Source organism: Mchenga conophoros, linkage group LG3, assembly GCF_057382185.1.
Source record: "Mchenga conophoros isolate Kocher_MC1m ecotype Shallow Benthic linkage group LG3, M_conophoros_male_GT1.1, whole genome shotgun sequence".
Classification (NCBI taxonomy): Eukaryota; Metazoa; Chordata; class Actinopteri; order Cichliformes; family Cichlidae; genus Mchenga; species Mchenga conophoros.
The window spans coordinates 66,394,120-66,412,652 of NC_140528.1; the positions used below are offsets into that span (position 1 = coordinate 66,394,120).

At 41.0% G+C, this 18,533-nt stretch overlaps 1 protein-coding gene across 1 annotated transcript; it reads right to left on the reverse strand.

The window, feature by feature from the left end:
• Window positions 1–16,564: 16,564 nt before the first annotated feature.
• Window positions 16,565–18,298, reverse strand: LOC146580199 (protein FAM200C-like). The gene has a single exon (XM_085268047.1). The coding sequence runs from the start codon at window positions 18,296–18,298 to the stop codon at window positions 16,565–16,567; it is 1,734 nt and encodes a 577-aa protein (XP_085124173.1).
• Between the last annotated feature and the right edge of the window lie 235 nt (window positions 18,299–18,533).

Consider the following 18,533-nt stretch of genomic DNA (forward strand, 5'->3'; position numbering starts at 1 on the left):
GACGTTCAACCTCTCTCCTGTAGGCAGACTCGTCCCCGTCCGAGATGAGTCCAATAACGGTGGTGTCATCTGCGAACTTGATTAGCTTGACAGACTGGTGGGTGGAGGTGCAGCAGTTGGTGTACAGGGAGAAGAGCAGAGGAGAAAGAACACAGCCCTGAGGGGAGCCGGTGCTGATGGTCCGGGAGTCCGAGACATTCTTTCCCAGCCTCACATGCTGCTTCCTGTCCGTCAGGAAGTCAGTGATCCACCGGCAGATGGGATCAGGCACATTCATCTGGGAAAGCTTGTCTCGGAGATGGTCTGGAAGGATGGTGTTGAAGGCAGAGCTGAAGTCCACAAACAGGATCCTGGCGTAGGTTCCTGGGGAGTCCAGATGCTGCAGGATGAAGTGTAGGGCCATGTTGATGGCGTCGTCTACAGATTACTGCCATCGCGTGCCCACAGTTGGCTGCTGTCTCTGGAAGCAGGATTAATTCTGCTTGACTTTGAGTCATTGGAATCTGTAGTATCTGCTGATTTGATTTGGGTGTCTGTTTCTAATTATATTGGTTACTGGTTGTTTGTGCATGCACATTATGGATAAACCTTTAGTCTTTGTTAGGAGGCTGGTGATAGATTGTCACTGGCTCTGCTTTCACTACTCTGATTTAGGATCTGCACAGTATGTGGAAATAGAGCGACCATCGACAAGTAAACAAGTGTGATGCATCATCTTAACAGATTGGTTTCACTAACCAACTTGCCCAGCATGTGATCTAAAGGAGTTATATTGTAGTGTGAAGAAGTTTTTAATAACTCTGTTAGAAAGGAAAGACTTGGTGATACAGAGGGAAACTTCTGTCTTGTCGGGTTTAATTAAGCAAGTAAGTGGAACAGGCTCAGCAAGATGCAGAAGGTTGTCAATGTATATAAAAAAAAATAAAATTTGGGCAGCACAAAATTATGAAACTGTACCAATTTGTCTTGCTAAACAGTGGAGGAAGTGTTGTGTGAGGTCATCGTCTCTACTTGCCGTTCTGTAAAAGTCACTGCGTACCACTGCACTGAATGATGAATGTCTGTACTAAGTTTCAAGGAAAACCATCCGATTTCTTGAGATGTCGGTTTGGACCAAAGTGCTGGACCTGTAAATGGATTAGCATTCCCAGCCCCGAAGCCCTGCTCGCAATGAATGTACATTTCCACTGCAAAAAAAGGACTTTGTAAAGTGTAACTCAGTAACCGGTGTCAGAAATCTCTCCTTCCCAGCCAAACTGTGTTCATGAAGTAGCATTTGTCATAAAAATGACTTATTCTGGCAGCAAAAATAGGTTTCAAAATTCACTTATCTGTGACTCTGGGGTGCTCAAGTGTTTTCTTTTTCTGCTCTGATGAATGAGGATAGCGCAGTGGTTGTTTGTTCCCCATCAGTAACTCTGAAACAGTAACCAAGCTCGTGGCATGAAAGGCAGTTTGGAGGTAGTTTATTTGTCCTGGGATGAGCATGCTGCTCAAGAACGCTCTTTTGTGGCTCTTGTATTAGTTGTTGTAATGCATCTGAGGTGTGAAGTGGATGCCGATATATTGTGTCATTTGCTCTGTAATTAATAATAAGCATCGGCAGGACTGATGGGGAATGCTTATCACATCAGAAGGACTCATCAGTGAATGATCACCAGGAGCAGGATTTAATTGGTGCCTGTTCTTAACTGGTTAGAATTAAAAAACTAGTAAGCTCCTACAGAGAGTAGTCACTACTCTTCTAGGTCGATAACTGACTGGCATTTTCAAAGTGCCTTCAGTATAATAAACATTTTTCATCCTCGTATACTGCTTCACACATAATGACTAATCTCTCCTGGCGCGCACTTATATTACAGTTTGTTTATGTTTTGTATGAGTAATTTATCATGGAGAGGTCATGGAAGATGACTATTATTGTCAACTGCTACTATATAAATGAAACAGGACTGAACAGGATACATGGACAAGCCTATTTAATAACAGGCATTAAATTTTGTGACGCTTCAAATATGGGGTAACATGCATTAACTTCCTTTGGAGGGAACAGCTTAATAGTTGCAAAATGTCAATATATCACACTTACACAAATAAAATTAATACAAGAAAAAAAACTTGTGCTCTACAGCGTTTGAGGAATGAAGATTTGGAAATTAATTTTATTTCTATTTCTACTGCACAAAAGTGCATGATGGTAAAGTTAAATTGCATCCATGACTTCTTGGACCCATCTGCACAGACAACACTGCTAACACAAAACTAGCCAAGAACCCAGATTGCATGTCAACTCCAACTCAGCAACCAGTCTGATCTTCAACAGGTAACATATGCAGTGATGAGAAGCCAGGCTTGCAGCATTATGGTCTCCATTTCTTCCTGGATGTTTCTGGAATAGAATCACTGTGACTTTAAAGGCTCTTTGAGCTGCTTTTCAACGTTGCTTTGTGTTCGTACATTAAAACTACAACAAAGCTCCAGTGTGTGTCCTCGTTAGGACTGAGGTTTACATTGTTAACTGATAATTGTGTGCGTTTCAGGCCATTTGATGGAGTCGCGCAAAATTAATTTACTCCAGTGAGTAATAATGTACTGCACTGCTTTTAAGAAAGTAATGAGTAATCTGTAATACGTGACTTTTAGTCAAGCCAATAGTCTGGCACAATATTGAAAAGGCTGTAATGTGTTGTTGTGTTGGAGGGGAGGCAGTGATGAGGACCACGCAGAAAAGCTCATCAGGTTAAAACCAGGAATCTTCTTACTATGAGGCTACAGTACTACTGCACCATTGTGCCAAACTAGAAATAAAATAAAAAAAACTTTTAAAAAGCTGATAATATTTTTAGTTCCTTCAACTGAGGGACAGTCATTATCCCTGAAGAGACAGGGTTTTTCATCCTGCAGCACTGCTCTCTGGCTTTTTGGGGAAGCAACAAGCCCAGAACATTACTGAAAGGTGGGGTTAATGGCAGAATTCGACTCCTTAGCTCTTCTTCAGTGTCCTTTCTAACAGGGGAGGGACATCATCTGTGTAGTGATTTGTCAGGGGAATACACATGGAAGGAAAATAGGCCCTCCTGCTCCATCTCTCTCACTGTGGGAATGGAGAGGTATGAGTGGGCCTGCAGGAAGGGCAGTAAGGAGGTGGGCAGCCAGGCTGCTGCTTCATCTCTCTCAGTCCTGGGTGGCCTGCACAAGCTCAAAATAACTTACTTGGGAGACTCCACCTGTGGCCGTATTAGATTAATAGTCTGTTGCTTTTGTTAGTTAATTTGGGTTTTTTGGTCAAAACAACTCGGCTGCTGTGGAAAAAAATAAATTGTTAAATAGTTTTTTATACTTTTTTTAAAAATTTGTATAGGATGCTACCAGTCGCGTCTTAAAAGTAATGTCGGCTAACGTGACAAGCACTGTAATGGAGCCGAATCCCCACCACTAGAACATTTATCCATTTAACGGAAAGTCCATCCTCTGAAATGCAAACAACAAAGGAGCCTATACAAAAACTGAGAAGCACACACACACACACACACACAACAAGGGAAAAGTAATAAATAAGCCGATACACAGGCGGTACAGCTGTGCTGAGGCTGTGAAATTGTATGCAAATTGTACTTCTTTGCACTTGACACTATTTTGCGTTACAGTTATTGTTTGGCTATTTGTAAACCCTTCACTTCTTTGCATTTTTATTAACTGACACAATTAACCCCTAAATTCCCACACGCTTGCAGCTCATCGTGCAGATCACACCTGCCGAACGCGGGGGCATTTTTGCCAACACGTAAAGCATTTTGTCAAAAACGCGTTCATCAAGCAAATTAGTTGCAGCTCGAGAACATTTAGTCTCCCAGAAGTTTCAACGCTACTTTTTCTTGCGACAGACCGAGATTAGCTGTCTTCTACTTCTTCACACCAGACATTTTGACATGTCACAGTAGAAAAAGCATAGGTGTAAAGAAATGATGAGTGAAATGAAGGAATTCTTTTTGCGTTTCAAGGTCCACCAGTGCGTGCAGGCTTCACTGTCAGGGTTTACATGGGCACAGAGCTATTGTCAGTGTTATTCACTGAACAACTAAACTTCTACTTTGACTAAGGAGACGGTAAGAAACGCTGTAGCCTGAGGTCATACTTCGAAGGACTCAATAAGAATGTAAAGTGTTTGCACACACACTTAATTATTAACGGTTTATGAACTGTTATATTCAGATTTGTAATTGCTGATTTTGCAAATACCCAACAAAACAGGTTCTAACTGAATGTAACTCTGAGACATAATTCACATCTTTCCTAAAGGCCGACTTCGAAAGTGTCGTGGCTATAATTTAAACTCGTGGCTGCTTAAAAGCTCGTCTAGACCGAAGCTCATCGCTTTGCTATGACTGCCATCCCAGCTTTTCTTTCCCGCGCACCCACATGCAATCCATTTTTCATGCCTGCTCTGTATTGTATTTCAGCTCGTTTTATTCTGGTCCTCTGGAGAACAGGTGTGTTTTTTTTTTTCTTTTTATATGAAAAAGCAATGTGTGCTGCAGCCTGCTGAGCCCAGGCAGTTGGTTGGGTACATCATGTACTTGCTGGGAACCGATGCCGTCTGTCGTCGATGCCAGTAATCGCTACCAACAGACAATTAACTTCAGCATGTCTTTCAAACTTCTCTGTGACTTATTTTGTCTTTGCAAACTTCTCTTTCTGTAAATAATTAAGCCACTGATGGATTAATTTGGTGTCCGTAGTGAAAACAGTGCCTAACAAATCATTCAACCCCATTTAGGATCATAACAAACTTTCCCTGCAGTATTTTAGTACCTGTAGTCTGGAGTCTTAGGAGCATTCGTGATGTTTGTTCCCGTGGTTGCATCCTGGTGTGAGGCAATGAAATAAAAGCATTTCAGCTCTTAAAAATCAAACATGTGGGCTTTATACCTGCGATTGAACATCAAGCGGAAAGGTATAAGGGAGCGTTGGCTCGCCTTTATCTCTAATGGGCCCCAAACTGCAGTGCTTAGACTGAATATGAATGTTCTGCCGGTGAATTATTAATGTTGTGGTGCGCTTCGTATTCTGCCTGGCACTTCCAGAGGTGATCCACCTCCCACGCGGATTGGAAGCTGTCACCCGTAATTGGAGAAATCACGACAGCACGGAGTTAAGTGCTCCACAGTCCCCGGGTGAAGAATCTGATGGTGCACACTGCAGCACCAAGAGGTGGGAACATTTTCCTATATATTTTTTTTATGGTGCATTTTTTTTTCTCCTCCATACCTCTGAATAATTCTCGTTCTCCATCTCCATCCATCTTTTCAGGATTTCAGAGTGTTTTTCATTCTGCAGTATTAGTTAACTTCCTGAAAAAAATCGTAATTTCCAAGGATGTCATTCTCAGCAAGCGGCAGCGAGGAAATCTCGAGCTGATGCTGAAGTCAGATGGAGTGCTCACGGATCAAGATAAGCTGCAATGACTTTCATCACGACCTTTGACCTTGGCTACAACCTGCGCTTTCCGCTAAACATATTTCCTAAACCGTGTGAGGTGAACCGCATCTGATGAAAAACATTGGCGGCGGCGCACAAGCCACCGCTCGTGACGACTCAGCGGCACATTTTTCTGACAGAGTGACAACTCTGTGCAAAGTGTGTGGATCTCCAGTCCCACGGTGCGCCCAGGGCGCCGTCAAACCGACAGCTCACAGCACAAATGGACCCCTGTGGCCCAAAGATGGAGGCAAAGTTGTTGCCACGGCAAAGAGTTTTGGTTGTCCGATTGGTCCCCGCGAACAAAGGAGATCTGTCAGCCTTCATGACAGGGCCAAGATTGCAGTGTTTTATCCCGGATCAAGCATGATCCATGGTCAAATTGTGGCAGATTCATCCCAACCGTGGCTCTTCGAGACCCGTATGTCTGTCAAAAACTTTAGCGATCGGAAGAGATAAAGCTTATGTTGACAGGGGTTTAGGCCAATGCCGGTCATGTGTGAACCGGTGACAAGGTCAAAAGATGAAATGTGTCGCGGGGAGGGGCGAGGTCTCATCAGGACAGAGGGGAGCGGAGCTCTCGGAGAGATAAGTGAAGCTTGATGTGACAAGGTTTGTCTAAATTTGATAAGAATCCAAAACTGGGGCACGGATTTCGCTCTGCCTCACAGGAACACACACTTTTGTCAAGAGGAATCGTGTGCAGTCTGTTTTTAGCTCCACAATTGGAACTTAATCACTTTAATCCATTCGTTGGATTATGATGCTACTGCTTCATGATAAACCATCTGTGTGAGAAGGTGCCTCTGTGTTAAATTTAAAGTTCACCTATCATCGCTTCCAAATCTGCTTCACTAATTCCGTATTTTCTCCACCGTTTCCTACCACATTTATTCATTTTTCTTATCAATTTCTATTTTAGCCATATGTTTGGATTTACCTCCATTTCAGCAATAGAAGCTACCCACAAGTCCAATTTCAGTATGGACAAAACACCTACTATCCACTCACGCCATGGTGCAAACAATACACTTTATTTCTATTTTGAGGAAAAGAGAAAAACATTCAACACTGGAACAAATCCAAGAGATGATATAGCTTGCTCTCTCCGACATGCAAATTTAATCGGCATGAAAAGGAAATGAGAAGAAAACAAATCATGCGCTGCTGCCAGTCCAGCCAGAAAAACAATGAGATCATATACAACCATAAGGACGGTTTAATGACGCTCTATAAGTCGTTTGGGGGCAATGTTTGCCAAACTATGCTGTAAATGACTCCTTACTGTGTCAGTATGCTAAAGCTCTTATGAGTCATGGGAACACTGAAAGTGTTATTACAGCGTAAAAAGGTTATATCTTTTTCAATATAAAGTTTTCTTGTATTAAATGCATGTGCAGTCTATAATGTGAGCAGGATAGATCCAATATCCTGAATTTCTTTCTCAAAAAAATAAATGAAATCCTTTTAACGGTAATGTCAGAGTAATTGCACTGACGAGCTGCTTGCTGTTCAGTTAAGGAGAGTGCTTGGATCTCCTTTTGCTTTACTTTGCTGGAGGTGAACACTTTACAATTCCACATCTCTTGCAAATAAATTGGAATAAAAACACAACTTTACTGTAATAAAGGCAAAGTCTACTACCGGTCGGTTTAATATGGCTCACCAGCAGGTTTTTTACACATCTGCAGAATCTATCCACGAACATCTGCAAACAGAAACAGATGCTCCCTTTAGTGAACTACAGCCATATTATTCCAGATGCCAGATAAAGGATAGGTAAGGTCTCAAAGGTAAAAACAAAAGAGCGAGGTCACACAGTTGTTTTCATTTCATTAGTAAAAGTCTAACCCATTTAGTAGCATAATTATTTTTTAAAGATTTTAATCATTTTTTATGTTCTTTCATTCTGTTTGTATGTCGTAGCCCCAGTGCACTACTACCCTACTGCACCCTACCAGTAATATAATTCCAGTACTACACTATATACATGAACATACATGTACATGGTGTGTTTTGTCATTTGTTGTTATGCTTCCTGACAGCACAATTAAGACAAGACTGAACAAGCCTATCAGGAGAGAGCCTTTTTAACACAGACATACTTTATTGTCATTCAAATTTACATCTTGTAGTACACAATGAGATTTTGTTGCATTGGCTCCATTTGTGCAAAAAAAAAACAAAAAACAAGTAGTATTCAAAAAAATTACAATTATTTGTAATTTTAGGTTTGTAAAGTTGCATCTGAGCAAATCTCAACATAAGGAACAATGTCCTTTGGATGAGACCAAGGTGAAGATGGTTGGCCATAATGCACAGCACCAAACAGCATATCAGCACAACATGGTTGGAGCTGTGATATTAGTGTTTCTTTTGCAGCAGCAGGTCTTGAGATCATCCGTCTGACAGCTAAGAGGTGGCTGAAACTGTGTCATGCAACAGGACAATGATGTGAAACAGCAGCACGTCTATAACAGATCGGCTGAAAAATGAAAGAATCGTGGTGCTGCAATGACCCGGTCGACGTCCAGATCTCAACCTTGCATGAAAGGCTGTGGTGGGACCTTAAGAGATATGCATAAATGAATTCCTGCAAACCTCAATGAATTGAAGCAATGCTGTAAAAAAGAGTGGACCACGAGCCAAACAGGAAATAAGTTCAACTTGTTGCTGCTAAAGTTGGTTCTACAAGCTCCTGAATCATGGGGTGTAGTTAGTTTTTCCACATGCTGCTTCTGCACTTTGGCTCAGTTTTTTCTTCAATTAATAATGACATGGTGTAATATTTCATGTGTTGTTCTTCATCTGAGGTCGAATTTCAATAATTTTTAAGATCTGACTGAACAATTTTCTTTATTTATAACCCAAGAAATGAAAGAGTGTGTTCTTTCTTTTTACCATGCATGTATATATATCACTACAATTCGTGAACATTAACTCCCCCCTTATTTTGTTCTACTTATCAAGTTATTCCTCACAGCCTTAGTAAGATGAACATACAGTAAGACCTTGCAGGCTGTTTTACCTGGGGGTTTCCAGATGATGAGATTCAGAATAATTCATTCATATACTGAATATTTAATAAAATGGCATGGGGCAATATGTGAAAGGCTTATTTCATGTTAAAGTATTTTTTTAAGGCTATAAAATAACGTGTGTCCACATAGTGAGGTCAGCGTAGACGGTTAGGGCACAAAAAGTCCTTATATATCCATTTTAGTTATGTCTTAGAAGCTAATCTTAAAATTCTCGAGAATATAAGAGAATATCTAATAAGCTTTGCAGGATGGCTTAAAAAGGGCCTGTTTCTTTCAAATTTTCACAACACAAGCTTTTCACCTGACAATGATCTGCAGGTGTGTGCTGGCATGTGTGAATTCAAAAATATAGGCCATTTATGGGATCCATCTGCCCCAGGACGTACTGCATTTAAAGTGCTTTATGGTACAGTATGGGATCGCCACATACCTGTGATGGCCCATAACCTATTAGCCTTTAAATATATAGCGTGGCTTGCACTGTGTCATTGTGTCACATAAATCTATAATTTTTCACGATATATCTTGAGATTATATATATATATATATATATATATATGCTGTATTTTTTTCTTATGCAGTTATTGCATATGCAGAATCTTTTATTGTGAAACTCATCCTATGGTCATGTTTAAGACCAATAAGACGGTTTCACCTTTCGTTGTTAAGCGACTACAGGGAACTGAAAGCAGGAGTGTGGTCCGCTTGCACCTCTTTCTATCCTCTCTTCTTAATAGATTCAAATTAATGCAGTTTTGCCAGGAGCATCTGATGGAGTTAAGTTATTTGTCCTGGGCCTACACCCTTGTTCCACTCATTTCTATACAAATTCAATTTCAGTTAGAAAAGCAGACTAGCTGTTATTGCCCATTTGTCAAAACAGCAACGCTAGCGTGAATAGCCCGGTGGAGGAGGCGCTGGCTCGTAGCTTAGGACGGTTGCTTCCCTGAAGAAAATCAGATCAAGCATTGTGAGTGTCTCCCACACACCCCTTTGGTTTGTATTAATTCTTTCAAACTGCAGTGACAACGAAAGCCTGGAAACAATAGTCTATTCTTCCGGTGTAGGTGTAGGTCTTTTTGTTTTTGTTTGGGTTTTTTTTTTTTGCTAAATGACAGTCACTTCTCCATGCCCTGCATGGTTAACATATGTGAATCTCTCCATAGTTAATTCAGAACTTGTTTGTTTCTTAATTTGTGTTTTTCTTTTCAAGACAAAAGGGGGAAGCTTTAATAATAGGAGCAAAAATACGTTACACAAGCAAAAAGTTAATTTGTTAAAATGCGTTAAGGAAGCATAACGGCAAACACTGATCAATGCAGCAAGCTCGCGGTGTGGGTGGACAAAGCAAAGGCTAGCTGCAGAAACAGAAAGTTTGAAGACGAGACCGAAGCAAAGTAAGAGAATTGGTTGCACAGAGGTTTGGGACCAGGGTGTTCCTCAGCTCCGGGGCACAAGCACTTAAGTTTCGCTCACCTATGGAGAGCAGCTTTGCAAGAGTGTGGGAGAGACAAAGTGTTTAAGAGGAGGTGTAGGGCGGCTGGAGGTTGCTTTTTTTTCTTCTTCTTTATCTTCCTCTTTTTCTTCTTCTTGGATCGAGTGCAAATAAAGATGCTGGAAGCACCCAGACAACTGTTTGTCAGCAGTTTTGGCTTTCTGGCAGCATCAGATGAAGAAAGACTTGATAGAGAAAAAGGAAGGTGAATACATGAAAGTGGGATACTGAAGAGTGAAACATCAGCAGTGGTTTTGATTCACCTATTGATCTTGGCAAACTGACGCTCCCTCTCATCCTTGACAGTCTTTCTCTCCTCCCAACTGAAATCTATTTTTTGCTCCCATCAGCAGAAAGGAAGGAAAACATGGCTTTGGCTTGATGATGAGTCAACTCAACCCCAGGTCACATGGTCTACTTTGTTGATATGAGGCTGAATAAAGCATGAGGCTGATCAAGAACAGAGTAAGTTTGCTAACCTTTAAAGTTATCTTTTACTAAGTTAAAACTGCAAATGCTTTCAATATAGGCTAGGAAGTTTATAAAGCCAGAAATAGCATGTATTTAATTATGCATTCACTTATTAAGTGTAGTTACTTTTTTTTGCAAAACTTTACCATTTTAATAAGAGTGGATACAGTGATTTGATGCAGATAGGGATTAGAAAGTCTGTTCACTCCCTGTTGTCATAGTAAAATTGGTTAAATATGAGTGTTTGTAGACAAAAAGTTTTGGAAATATATCAGACCTGAATTGAAACAATACTATTATCTTGTATTTATGTTACAGGCAGCGTGACTTTTACACAAAAAAAATCCAAAATACTATTTTGTGCTTATGCCAAATATATTTACAGCTCGCTGCTCTCTTCCTGGACGTCTTCACCTTTCTGAACTCCTCCTGGCTGAAGAATTGGAAAATACTATCTCTACTGTATTGCCAAAATTATTCACTATCCGTTTAGCAAACACTATGAAAACACTACACATAAAACTGCATTACTGGAAAGTTGTACATAAAGCATCAAAAGTACAAGTATTTATTCTGTAGATAAATGTTCCCCATTACTGTTGTATGGATCAGTATTACTGCTGCAGATGGTTAAGCTTGAGCTGCTCTGTTCAGTCTGCAGTTATGCATCACATTCTTTTCAATCATTTGAAAACACAGGCCTGCATCTCTTAAAACAACAATACTAAAATATAATTAAAACAAACAAATAGGTGAATTAAAGGGGTGTGATATGGTCAGATGTCTGTATCTACAGGGAGATAAAGGGAAGGTGGTGTGCTGCTGAAACTTAGTACTGGTTTCTCAGATATGCAAAACAGAAAGTGCTGGCTGAGCCTGCACCTATCACCTTGCCCGTTTTATTAAACTGGCTTTTACGTATCCTGTCTGTTGTCAAAGCTCTGCTTGCTAATGTGCTATTTGTGATATTCACATTTGTGTGTTTATTTTTAGATTTGACTGAGCTAACACTGCCTGCCTTGGAATGCCACAAGTTAAGGAAGCTGATTTTGCCCATAAAACTCTAGCATTCTGGTAATGTATACTACATATTGGTTAGTGCCCCAGTCACACAGACCTAGAGACCAGTCAGTGACCAGCAAGTAACCACCGGCTGCTGGGAAAAAAATGTGTATTCCCCGACTGGTTGCTGGAGGTTTCTGGCAGGCAGTTGGTGAAACTAGGCATAAAGATGTATGCAGTGCTGCACGATTGCCGATTGCGTCATGGGGCCAAATGTACTTTTGCATTTTACTCTGGTAAAAATCGCTCATTCCACATTGTGCAGCATTTAAGCTAAGCCTGGCTAACTTAGCATATTAGCTAAAAAATAGCTGGGCATTTTAAAACCCATGCTGTTTCATTTTCTTGACAAGATTTAGTTAAGACAATTAGAATGGACATAATATGGCTAACATGTTGCTGAAATAAGAGCCATATAACTTATAGCTGCATGTCTGTGCATGTGACAGTGAACATGTAACAGGTCATTTAACTATGAACAATACATTGAGGTTTTACAGGACTATCACATGGACAGGGTCCTTGATTGTTGCCTTGGCTTACAGGTACTGCTTGGCTTTGGATAGACAGAGCTTATCTGTGGATCAAGCTAAGCTAACTGGTTCAACTTTCAGACAAGAGAGGGATACCTATCGCCTCCTCAAACTTGCAAAAACCTGGAAAAAAAGCTAGAAAATAGCCTTTTGAAAGGGTTTGTAATGTGCCAGTAGATGTTCTGAATGCAAGAACGCCTATCTGGGTTCTTAGTACTGTTATAGTTATAATTTAAACAGAAATGAGTTTCATTGCAGGTACATTGCAGTGAATTCTTTCTGAGACTATCGACATTTAGATAAAAGATGTTTCCTTCGGGATCACACCGAATAGTGCAGTAGAATAGTGCAGTATAGTAGAATAGGACAGTACAGTGTAGTATATTAACCTTCAAGGCCCTCCAACTCATTATAATGATGGGTTTAAAAGTAGAACTGAAATATTTCTGAAAGTTTGTCTGTCATACTAACATTGCTGACAATAATTTAAACATATCTGTGGAACTCTCGGTTTAAGTGATGATCATTTGGTCTTTTTCTACATCTGGATTTATCTCCAAAGTGTCAAATAATCTACCACTGGTGACTATTTCTGTGAAAACACTTCTGGGACACTTATGGGAAACCCTAATACATCCCTGGGTGCATTTTAAGTTTGAGTCTGACTCATGACCACGGTTGCCCTACATGCTCTCTGTGCTCGTACACTCTTCCCCTATCATCTGTGCCTGTTTTCACTTTGTACTCTCTAACAAACAGGCAAACATGGCTTAAAAATAATTTTCTAAATAATACCTTGCAGGCTGATATTTTGATTGTCGCTGCTCCGGCTTGGCTTTCAACAATGCAGGGCGTCAATTTGGAAATTACTGGCCAAAAATAGGAGGCAATTTACCTTCTGCAGCATCAAAATAACGTAATAAAGAATTTGCGTCTGGCAAATAAAAGCCATTGATCATCTTTGTCACAGTTTGATGAGTTCAAATAAGAATTTTTATTATATTTTGATGGACAATAATTTCCAAATTGTATGTTTAAGAGTGAACTGTGTTATTAGCTGCATGCCAGTTGCAAATGTGCACCCATGATGAGAATCTCCCGTTCTTCCACATCCCGAAGGTGCTCTGTTATATTGACATCTGGCGACTGTGGAGTTCATTTGAGTACAGTGAACTCACAGACATGTTCAAGAAACCAGTATGAAATGATCTGAACTGTGATATGGTGAGTTATCCTTTGGGAAGCAGCCATCAGAAGATGTGGTCATAAAGGGAAGGACATGGTCAGCAGCAATACTCAGGTAAGCGGTGGGATTTAAGTGATGCTCAGTTAGGTCGATGGGGCCCGAAGTGTGCCAAGAAAGTATTCCTGTTTATTTATATATCAATGCACTTTATACTAAAAGGTAAAGAACCTCCAATATTTGAGAGAAAACCCCAGCGATCCCCTATGATTAAGTACTTTGTGATGGTGGGAAGGAAAATCTCTCTTTTAACAGGTTTCTCAGGCGCTCAGACCAGCCCATCTGGGACCAACAACCATAACACGATGAAAGTCACCTTTCTTCCCAATTTTGATGTTTGGTTTCAACTTCAGTAGGTCTTGACCATGTCAAGATGTCTAAATGCACTGAGTTGACTCTATCAGGTGTTTCAAATTGTTACTATGTATAGGGGAGGTTAGAGGATGAGTGCCTGCAGCCATTTATAAAACACAATGAAGGTCATAATTTGGTGTCAGTGGGTGTTGAAGATTGTGTTGAAACTGATGGGCTTATAAACACAGAGAACTAATGTTAGATTTTGACCAACCATGCAATGCAATCTAGAAAGCATCTGACTGTCTTCGTTTTACACCATGACCATGATCTCAAACACACAGCCAATGCAATAAAAACACACTTGGATAGAAAAACACACAATATAACACTATCAGTCATGGATTGACCTCCCCATAGTCCTGACCTCAATGTGATTGAAGCAGTGTGGGATCATCTTGGCAAAGAACAGAAGAAAAGGCAGCCAACATCCAAAGAAGAGCCTTTAAATGAGAAGAAGACCGCCTAAGAGAGCTCAGACTGCAATGAAGAATAAAGGTGGTCATACCAACCATTGATTTTCAAGCACATTAGGATTGTACAAAGTCTGTTTTTATTTTATAGACTGTATTTCCTTGAACATTGGCATTCCGCACTGCACTGTGCAGCATACACTACGTGCAGTGCAGCGAGGAATGCTCAGACCTCTACATTGGAGAGACCAAACAGGAGCTTCATAAACGCATGGCACAACATGGAAGAGCCACCTCGACGGGACAAGACTCAGCTGTCCATCTGCATCTTAAGGATAAAGGACACTCTTTCGAGGATGCCAATGTTCACATTTTGGACAGAGAAGACAGATGGTTTGAAAGAGGAGTGAAATAAGCCATTTATGTCCACTGTGAGCGACCATCTTTGAACAGAGGCGGGGTTTACGACACCAACTGTGTGCCATCTATAATCCAGTTTTGAGATCCCTTCCCAGATGCCTCGATACCAATGTTCCCTCTAATTTTTCATGTGTCTGAGCGAACACACAAACTCCCTGAGCGGTCCCTTGGACCACTGTGAGCAACAGCAGATGTGTGCACTGTGGTCACGCCAGCATCAAATCCATCTAAGTTATATGGTTTATTAAAATAATCAAATTACAGCATTTACATTTATGTTAGACTACTTTTAATTAACTGCTTTAGCCCACTTACAATGAAAATTAAATCTTGTTCACGACCTGTGTAGTATGTTAACACTATTGGAAGTAAAAAGAACTTGAACTCCAATTTTAAAAACACAACTTTCTTCTTATTTTTTTTTGAAAGCTGTGACTTGTATTATGAGTCTGTGGTCTGGGAGAGAGTCCTGTAACTCTCTGTCTGCAAAATACAGTATATAATGACCAATGTTGGGCAATTAATTATATAGTTACTTCTTCAAAAAAGTAACTGAGTTTTGCAAACAAAGTTTTTTGCAACTATTTACCTAAAAATGCAGCCAAGGCGTTTTTTAAATAAAGATTTCAAACTATTTACAGAACAATCAGCTGTTCTGCATCAAATTTGATGCCACACAAATTATTTGTGCCACAAAAAATAATTTCTGTCCACTATGAGATAAAGGAGAACATCACAAGCCTGATACCTGCAGGCCTGACAACAGGAGATGTATCACTCCTGTAACACCTGTAACATTCAGCAGTCACCTCATTGTTCTGACACACAACAAAACTATTGACTACACTACACACTAACTACACAAGACAACACACTAACTTTAGACTCAAAACACGCTAAACGTCACAAATCTCTCGCATCTCAAAACACCGCCGTCACTCCTAAAACTTCCCCCCTTCCTAAACAACTAAATGCCATGTTGCCATATCATTTTTTGATTCGTCGACATGGTACATTTTTCCACCAATAGGAAAGGGCGGGGTTTTTTGGTTTTGGCTTTTCTCACAGGTGGAGAGTGCTTTCAAGCGTTTTCCTTATAAAACGCAGTTTTTACTGTTTCTGCAGTAAATATAAACAACGATAGTATTCAGGAAGAAAACCAAACATTGCATATTTTTATCATAACTCTGGTTGTACGTGGCCTATCAACACAATTTAAAAACTGCTATAAAGTCCACACTTTTTCCGTCAATTGTTCTGTCTGTCCTGCTCACATCTCCAATGGTTGTACACGTTGTTATTAACGTGGCTTCACTCCTCATCAGCCACGCTGCTTTGCTCGCTAAAACACCGGTGTCGGCACATAAGGACGCTGTCATAGCCTGTCAACGACGCTGATTATCTGCCTAAATACGAATGTGAATCGCAGCATTGGCTGGAGCAGCCAGTCACCGGTTACTTGCTGACTCACACTGCAAAACAGAATGAGTTGTTAACATAATTATTTTAATTGCAATTCAGGTTAGATTTTTTTTTTTGTGCGCAACGCAAAGTTTCTGGGTGCAGAGACCGTGTCAGCAGCACGCGATTGTGCACGCGCGCAGCTTAGAGGGACCATTGCTCAACACCCACTCACATCCTGGGCCTTTTGACCTCAGTAAATCACATGATAGGGTGGGGCTATGTTTCACAATGGGTTCACCTGAATCCTTGGCTGATTGTGACCCACACCTGTTTTCACACCTTGGCTTGTGTGATTAGGTCAGTGGTTCTTAACCTTGTTGGAGGTACCGAACCCCACCAGTTTCATATGCGCATTCACCGAACCCCTCTTTAGTGAAAATTTTTTTTTTTTTCAAATTCAAGACATAGATATGTTTTTTTACTGGTGCACAAAATGAGCCGTACATGAACATCACCTTGTTCAAAGAACAAAACCAACACAATGCATGAACTTACAACAAATTACATACCTGCAAATCAGTGTGACTTCTGCTGTTGCCTTTGAGAGACCAGTTCAGATATGCGTGGCTTCACCTTGGCAAGTGCCAGTCTCATGTCATTTTCACAGAAAAGTCTGTTCCTTTCTTCGTTTTTATGTCCAGCATCGTCGAAAAGGATTGCTCGCAAAGATATGTTGTAACAAATGGTATAAAAAAATCCAGGGCTTTCTTAGCAATAATTGGATACTTGTCCATTTGTCGACACCAAAACGTTGAGAGTGTTGTTGTTCTGAAGAGTTGCTGTTGAACCTGGCTCTGCTGAATTTCAATGATTTCGTCAAGGTATTCATCATTGACATCTGCTGTCTCAACAGCAAACGTGAACGGCTGTCTCACCCATGCTGGATATGACTCTCTTGTAGGGAAATATCTGTCGAGAGACTTTGCAAGCTCATCTAAGTGCGTTGCAATTGTTTGCTTCAGTTCCGTGGATACAGAAACATCTCCGATTCCAGACACATCTTCGACCTTACTTACACAGTTGTCCAGAAGGGGGAAGTTTGCAAAGTTGTTGTTCTCTGTTCGTCGTTTCCATAACGTTAGCTTTTTTTGAAAAGCCTTCAGGTGTTCTTCCGCTTCTATGATATTGACTCCACCACCCTGCATCTGCTGATTGAGATGATTGAGAGCTGCGAATATATCAGCCATGTACGCTAAAATGAGAATGAACTCAGGATTTTTGAAGCAATCTGCATGACAGTGTTGGTGCTCTTGCAAAAACAGGGCTAATTCCACACGCATGGCAAAAACACGATTCAGCACCTGTCCCCGGGATAACCACCGAACATTAGAATGGTACAGAAGTACCTCGAATTCAGAGCCCATTTCTTTACACAGCTCACTGAAGATGCGGTGCCTCAGAGCACTATTTCGCACATAGTTCACACATTCCACCACGGTTTTTAATACTTCTGCCATTTTTGGAGGCAAGGTTTTTGTTGCCAATGCATGCCTGTGCAAAATACAATGAGTCACAATGATGTGTGGTGCATCGGCTTTTACTAGCGCACCAAAACCAGAGTTTCTTCCCAGCATGACGGGAGCTCCGTCTGTACAAACTGCAGAAACCATGTCCCATGAAAGATTGTTGTCTCCGAAGAAGTCATCCACAAGCTTCTTCACATCGGCTGCCTTAGTTGTTGTTGTAAGAGGCTTACAAAATAAAAAATCTTCTTTTATCATGTCATCTTTCACATAGCGCACAAAAACAGTAAGCTGGCTTAGATTAGCAACGTCTGTGCTCTCATCGAGCTGAAGGCTGAATTTTGCCGGGCTTGAAATCAGATCGGCGACTACTTGAGCCAAGATGTCTTTACTCATGTCTTCTATTCTGTCGCTGACGGTGTCATTTGAAAGAGGAATTTGTGATAATTTACCTTCGGCCGCTGTTCCGAGTATCAGATTTGCCATCTTTAACGCGGCTGGTTTCACGAGTGTTTCACCAATGGTGTGTGGCTTGCCCTGGTTTGCGATCAGGTAAGCAACTTCGTACGATGCTGTGAGGATCGGTTTGTTAACGGGTACAAATCCAAGAGCAGACAGAGTGGGCCTTTCATCGAATCTGGCTCTCTTCACCTTGAATTCAGCAAGTGTTGTGTTCTTGTATTCCCCGTCTCCATGCAGCTTCAAGAAGTGTTCCTTTAGTTTTGCCGGTGCGAGACTAGAGTTGCTCAACTTGGCGTTGCAAATCATGCAGATAGGACGCTCACTCCCATCACGTTCTGTGATACATGTAAATCCATATTGTACATATTCGTCCAACCACTTTCTTTTTTTGCCCGACATAGTTAGTATGGATTAAAATGTTAAAAAAAAAAATCACGCGAAGTACTACCACGACATTCACATGTTGACTACTGCGCGCGCTACATTCCCCGCAGCCCTGATTGGCCAAGCAGTGTAGCATGATCGTCTGCAGCCAGTGATGGCCAGAAGGGGGCGTGTCATCACAAATTTACACGATAATTCGGGCGTGGCTGGACCTCTGCGACCTCCGCAGTGGAGGCTCTGCCGAACCCCT